Here is a 7,353-nt window from a genome sequence, read left to right on the forward strand (position 1 = left end):
ATTGTACGGGTTTTACAGCTCTTTAGTGACCTCAAGGAGGTTGATATTTTCTTCGCCTCTTTTGTGTGTGTGTGTGTGAGAGAGAGAGAGAGAGAGTTGCTACAACTCTGTCTGTAGCAACTCTCTCTCTCTCTCTCTCTCTCTCACACACACACACACACACACACAAAAAGAGAGAGAGAGAGAGAGAGTTGCTACACAGAGAGAGAGAGAGAGAGAGAGAGAGAGAGAGAGATGCTAGAGAGAGAGAGAGAGAGAGAGAGAGAGAGAGTTGTAGCAATTCTCTCTCTCTCTCTCTCTCTCTCTCTCTCTCTCACACACACACACACACACACACACAAAGACGTAGCAGAAAATCTCTCTCTCTCTCTCTCTCTCTCTCTCTCTCACACACACACACACACACACACACACACACAAAGAAGCCACACAACAGTGAGAGAGGGAGGGATACCCTTGCACACCCATTGACGATGTTAGTTGCCACATTCCTGATGTAATAAGCTATAAGAAGAAATTGAAGTTCTACTTGGGTGCAAGGGTGGATGATCCAGTTAGAGTGCTCTACCTAGAACAGAGCAGCTGCCATAGAAATAGACCTTTCCTTCAAAGAAGGAAAGGTTGGGACTTAAAACGTTTGAGAACATCGATTGCATGCTCAATGTGTCTCAGGCTGTCCGTGTCATTGCCGCGCGTCATGCTTCAGTTGGTGGAATCCAACAACTGTCCATATATGGGTAGACACGTAGCTTTGAGCTTTGCATTCAAGCAAATAGAAATGTAACAGCCATACAGCTTGGAGGAGAGGAAGGTCAGGCTGTAAAAGGCATGTTTTTTTTCCTGGAAAAGAGACTTCTATTAAGTATGGGAAAATTTTACAACAGGGAGATTTCAGACCAAGAAGGGGGAAATCTCAACCAATCGTGTGCCTTGTGCTGCCAGCAAGGCCCCATATGAGATTGAGTGAAAAAAATGCCATGATCCCATTCTCTCATAAATTGGCCACGTTTTCTCTCTGCAGCCCTTGAAGGTGAAAGGCATGTTTTGATTGGAATATACACAGAATTCAGGACTTCGTGACTCAGACCATATGCTATTAGAAGGGCCGTACTAAAAAAATGGGTCTCACTATGATGCACAGACAAACATTCTTTGGAACTGTTACTGTACTAGATGTTTAGTTAGTCTTGTCAGTCTAGAAAGGCCCCCTTTGTAACTTTGACAAGACCATCTCAAATTTGTTTGACTGGCTTGAGGATGCTGTTGGATGGCTCTACATTCCATTTTGCATCCATCATTTTAGCAGCAGTTTGGATGCCTTGACCAAGTAAGGAGGGTTTTTTACTGTCTGAGGAGGGGCCCATGGGTCAATGAAGAGGTTCTGGTTGTATAGAGGATGTAGGTCTGTAAACAAGTATTACTTCGTGGTAATTGGTTACCAGGGTTGATCAGGGAACGGTCTATAAATAGTAAGTGGTCCCTTTGGCAATGATGGAGGTATTCAGAAGTTCGTGATCTTTGAAAACTAAGGTGGGGTACTATAATATAGTCAAACACACGCTTGGTGGTGGGTTCGACATTTCATGTGTGTGTGTGTGTGAGAGAGAGAGAGAGAGTTCATGGACTATATATTCTTAAAAAGTGCCTGCAGGTACAAGAATGGTTTTGGCCGAAGATAATCCAAAAACTCTCTCCCCGAAGCCCAAGACTGGACTTCGGGGCAAGTTGAATAAAGTTGTTTTGGCCTATAGTGGTGGCTTGGACACATCCGTGATAGTACCATGGTTAAGGTAGGAACTGTTTGAGCTACTTCAAGTTTATAAAAGAATCAATCTAAGTAATGCATATTTACCATCCCCACATTGCTCATGCAAAGCGTTTTTGCTACTATGTTTCAAAATCTTTTCAAGGTCAAAATCTTTGGAGATCATCATCGTACTTCACAGTTTGATAATGGCTTTCAGATTCAGTATATGTAACAAGAACGTTGATGATCTTTTTGGCATGTTACAGAGAGAATTATGACTGTGAGGTTATATGCTTTACAGCAGATGTCGGGCAAGTAAGTTGTTATATGACTGACTAGAATGGACTCTGCTTATCATGTCTAAAAATTGTGGATATTTTTTATACCAGCTGTTCTTGTACTTGCATGTATGTGCAGGAATACTACGCCCAATGTCTTGTGTTAAACTCCTGTATTGGGTAATTTAATGTGTATGGTGTTGTGCCTATTGTGCTATGCTTACAGGATTGTGGTTTGTTGATTCATTCAAACTGGACATTAGGAAGCGTCAGTACACTTGTCACAATTCTAAAGCTGGCATATCTTTACTGTAGGGTACTGGTGAAACTGACGGTCTGGAAACCAAAGCAAAGGCTAGTGGGGCCAGTCAGCTGTACATCAAGGATTTGAAGGAAGAGTTTGTAAAAGATTTTGTCTTTCCTTGTTTACGAGCAGGAGCCGTTTATGAAAGAAAGTATCTACTTGGCACTTCAATGGCTCGCCCTGTTATAGCAAAGGTCATATCTACTCTACTTAAGTTTGATCGAGTATTCTCTTATTGGCTGTATTTCCTTTTGGTGTGGAAAACAAAACTGAGAGGTTGATCGAAAAGGAAACCTACTCATCATGAAGATAGTCTTTCTTCTTACTGGGGTATGAATGTTAGTGATGTAGGACATACAAACTGACACAGATGAAGGACATATATATATATATATGTATATGTGTGTGTGTGTGTGTGTGTGCCAGACCCCAGTTACGACAGTATGCATCTCCACCTTGAGAGAGTTACATAAAAAATTAAACCAACAAATAAGACTACCTGCCTCATTCCTCTTCACAATTGAAATCAAAACCTAGCTGTGTACACACAGCATGGAGAGATGAGAAGACGCTGTACCCAAACTGCACACGAAGATCTTCAATGAGGTAAAATGCCCCAACTGCCCATCACTTAACTTTGACTCCTCATCTGAATCAAACTCCAGCTCACGCTCTTGCCCTCTGATGGAGGACTGTTTATCCTGGCAGCCCTGTGCTATGTGAGTAACCTGTACACAAAGGAACCAAAAGCACAGCATCAGGTGTCTAGCTCAAGAGGATGTGAACCAACTGACTGGGATCACACAGGCCGTTTGCCTTAACTAGCATTTCACAGTTCACTTTACATTTTACTTTAATCAGTATAACATCAAGACACTGGCTTCCCATCCCTGTATACAGCAACTCATTTCTAGATCACCAGATTTCGCATAGGTTGGTGAACCTAATCATTCCCAACAGTAGATTACTCTCATCAGCAGCGCCAGCAGATTTACCAAATAGCCAACGAGACCATGTAACTCTGGCACCCAAGATATGCATAGCCGATCTCCCTAATAAGTCCACATTGCTCTTTTCCTTATGGATAGCCATGTTTCTTTTCCTTATGCTGATTTTCAAGACACCCGCTAAGAAGTTTTTGCAAACAGTGTCTTGACAAAAAGTCTTCTGATGGAACTCAAAATTTGGCACATGCCCCATTGCCGTGAAGGAGATCCTGTTTTGTTTGTCTTTTGCATGAAACCTAGATAATCGGTGAAATCAAAGTTCAATGCACAGTATATTGCTTGTCTGACTTGATGAATCTGTAAGGGCCATGGGTTTGCCCAGTGGGAGGAATGCACTGACTAATATGCCATTGGGTCTTTCCATTTCGATGGTGGAAAAAAGTGGATGTAGATTTTGTTACGTGTGAGCTTTTTGTAGGCCTTGTCAGATAACTAGGTGGATGTGGCTAATGTAGAGAGATTATTTCATGTTCATATTGTAGTAGAGATAGGAAACTGCTTTATCATATTAAATAAGTTAGTGCTTACGTTGGCTGTTTAAGGTAGCCTCTAGATTGGACATAAATTAAATTATTAATGTTTATGATTGTATGCATGAAATGGCTAGTAAGTCTTCGACCCTAGCATGGCATGAGGGCCCTCGTATACACACTAAATAGCTCAGGCGCCCACGTATGAACCTACTTATCCACAACTGATGGCCATTAGTTCTCCTGTGCGGACTAACCACAAAGCCAGAAAACAAAGTGCGTAATTGCCTTGGACTTGGCATCAAGATAAGCACTTTAAGTGAGTTTACCTTTTTGCCTCTTGAAGAAATAATAAATAACATAAATCATAAGTAGGGGGGAATTGAGAAAATTACGAGAAATGGGGGGAAATTGGGAGGCTTGGAGGAAATAGAGAGGCTTTGAAGAAATTCGGAGGAATTAGAGGAAATTGCGGTGACTTAGAAAATGGGGGAAATTGGGAGAAAGTGGGGGAAATATATGCCTGCAATGCTCGAGGGCAATGAAAACTTCTCATGGAATTATTAAAAAGGGATTAATAAATATTATCATGCGCATGTTTACCATAAGATGTAACACTGCAATTTTTGTTGAAGGTTTCTATCTCCAAGGGTATCTTGATATTGTAGCGGTCATTGAGACAGTCACAATGCCCAGCTGGGCAAAGAAAGCTTGAATTTCTTGAGTATGTTAATGTATCAAAATTGAAGTGGGTGAAAAAGGGTAGTTTTCTTGTAGCTCATTATCATATTTGGAGGGTTATAGGCCTTTGTTCCCTATCCGTTTGGTTTGGATGCCCTAGGCTTGTAGACATTGCCTTGTGTACACGCTATATGTTTGAAATAGCAGGTAGCTGCTGTTTTTCTTTTCTAGATGCTATAAATGGGAGAAAACTTTATCAAACTGTTACTAACTTGCACTGTCCGAGGCCTTTTCAAATTTCTACAGGCGATGGTTGATATTGCAAAGGTGGTTGGTGCGGATGCTGTTTCTCATGGTTGCACTGGCAAGGGCAATGACCAGGTGGTTGTTGAATCCAGTCTGCAATAGGCGCCTTTATATGCAACATTCATTGCTTTCTCACAAATGTGCAATGAATCCTGTCAATTGTGATTCTGTACAGGTGCGATTTGAGCTGACATTTTTCGCCCTGAACCCAAAGCTAAATGTGGTGGCCCCTTGGAGAGAATGGGATATACGAGGCCGCGAAGATGCTATAGAATACGCAAAGAAGCACAATGTGCCTGTTCCTGTCACCAAGAAGTCTATCTACAGCAGAGACCGTAATCTGTGGCACATCAGCCATGAGGTAGTTATGAGTTTGAGAGCATGCAAACAATTGAATTTTTTTATACATTTGTTATTTAGTTAAGAGTGTTTCTGTGCCAGGGAGATATATTGGAAAATCCAGAAAATGAGCCGAGGAAGGACATGTATGTTATGACTGTGGACGCAGAGGAAGCCCCAAACAAACCAGAGTAAGTTCTCTCATGGTCAAAATTGTATATTCGTGTAAAGCTAGGATCAGAATAAACCCTTCTAAGTTCTGGTGCATGTTCTTTAGTAGATGTCATGAGCTCTACCTTTTTTCTTCTGATTTGAGTCTCCTTGGTGTACATATGAGAACACCCTTGTTTGATTAAATTGTGGCTCAAAACTTCTGCAGGTATGTGGAAATCGGTATTGAAGCTGGCATCCCTGTTTCAGTAAATGGCAGGTACTTGTCACCGGCCAACCTTCTTGCAGCACTGAACGAGGTGGGAGGTCGACATGGTATTGGCCGCGTTGACATGGTTGAGAATAGGCTGGTTGGCATGAAAAGTAGAGGTGTATACGAAACTCCTGGTGGAACAATCCTTACTTCAGCGGTTCGTGAGCTAGAGGCGTTGACATTGGATAGAGAAACCATGCAACTCAAAGATACTCTAGCTATCAAGTATGCAGAACTTGTATATGCAGGTAGATGGTTTGATCCACTCAGGGAGTCCCTAGATGCATTTATGGAGAAAGTATCCTCTACGTCAACTGGTTCTGTTACCTTGAAGTTGTTCAAAGGTTCGGTAAATGTAGCCAGCAGAAAGAGTCCCTTCAGCCTTTATCGTGAAGATATCTCCTCCTTTGAGGAAGGCAGTGGCATATACAATCAAGCAGATGCTGCTGGATTTATTCGCCTGTATGGTCTCCCAATTAGAGTACGGGCAATGCAACAGCATGGACTGTGAAGGTAGTGAAAGAGGGTATGTGATGAGACGATGCTCGTGTGTTAAAATAAATGTTAGAATGTCAGAGAAAAGTTCAATCTTCTAGGATGCACGTGTGCCTTCCCATACCATGAGAAGTATGGCACAAAGCTTGTTAGTTTCAAAAAGTTATTTTGTTAGAGACAGATGAAAACATACACAATAATCTTTTCATGCAGTATACCTGGTAAATTTTTGAATTAGGGCTTGTAATAAGGACTATTGTCACCTTAAACATGCATAGAAAGTAATCATTCTAGTTGGTGATGTTTTCCGGCCAAATGAGACTGATTTGCTTGCAATCACCATGTTGTATGCTTCATAGCTTGAGCCCTAGCAACACCTAAAAAGGGCCATCGCTTGGTGTTTTGTCTTTGAGCTTTCTTAAACAAAGAATATGGGTAGTTATTCTGTTTGGTTTCTCCCAGAACAGCAAAATTGTCTCCTGCCTCCACTAGATTAGTCATAGGTTGGTTATAAATAATCAGTCCCAAATTGTTTAATCACTGCTATACTGGCTTAGAATGTTCCTCCTCTAAGCAAAAAACAAGTTGCAAATACCCCTTTGCAAAAGGGTGTCTTTATGCATTGTGTAGTGTTTTTATTATAAACAATGCCAACTCCAAAATTGGCAAAAATAAAATAGTAGAAACAAACCACTACCCATACTCCTTTATGATTTACTTTTTGTGATAAACAATAACCATACTTATACAAACAAGAAGTGCCAATCAAAACATCTATACACCGAGTCTATTTTTATTTTTTAGAAAAAAATGCAAAAGAATACCTCCACCCTTGGATGGTTTGATTAGTGACCCCAAACGCTTTGACTGGACAATTTCCCCCCATTCTCCACAATCTCTTGTATAAGGCAAGACCGAAAATACGAACATCATATTCAACCTGTGATGGATTAAATTCAACCTTTAGTTAAATAGTCCCTCTATTGCATTTGCAAGTGCCTCTTTACCAGGACTCCAGCCTCTTTGGTAAATAGAAAGAGCTATAACTCTATATACATTACAATTCATGGATTGTATGAAGTATATAAGAGGAAGGGTTTTCTTTGTCTTGAAGTTACCAAGTGAATTGAATGGAGGATTAAACTGACTGTGGCATAGGATTCCTTTGTATATGGGGACCTTGAAAAAACCTTTTCCAGCGCATGCTTTGATGATATAGTTACAAAGATTGGAGTAGGGCTGGGGAAAATGAAAACCTTTGTAGCAGGCAAAGGATAGTTACACTTGGGATCATGGGTGCAC

At 41.0% G+C, this 7,353-nt stretch overlaps 1 protein-coding gene across 1 annotated transcript in view; it reads left to right on the forward strand.

Moving 5' to 3' along the window:
• Window positions 1-6,285, forward strand: part of LOC147615803 (argininosuccinate synthase, chloroplastic-like) — a 6,759-nt gene extending 474 nt beyond the window's left edge. Inside the window, exons 2-8 of the mRNA XM_086778410.1 lie at window positions 1,652-1,790; window positions 2,014-2,062; window positions 2,341-2,523; window positions 4,794-4,868; window positions 4,969-5,154; window positions 5,235-5,323; window positions 5,512-6,285. Of these exons, the coding sequence (XP_086634536.1) occupies window positions 1,652-1,790; window positions 2,014-2,062; window positions 2,341-2,523; window positions 4,794-4,868; window positions 4,969-5,154; window positions 5,235-5,323; window positions 5,512-6,067 (1,277 nt within the window). The 3' untranslated portion in view covers window positions 6,068-6,285. The remainder of the gene's footprint in view (window positions 1-1,651; window positions 1,791-2,013; window positions 2,063-2,340; window positions 2,524-4,793; window positions 4,869-4,968; window positions 5,155-5,234; window positions 5,324-5,511) is intronic.
• The last annotated feature ends 1,068 nt before the right edge of the window (window positions 6,286-7,353 follow it).

The sequence above is a fragment of the Cibotium barometz genome, chromosome 39 (assembly GCF_041138505.1).
Source record: "Cibotium barometz isolate CiBa-2024 chromosome 39, ASM4113850v1, whole genome shotgun sequence".
NCBI lineage: Eukaryota > Viridiplantae > Streptophyta > Polypodiopsida > Cyatheales > Cibotiaceae > Cibotium > Cibotium barometz.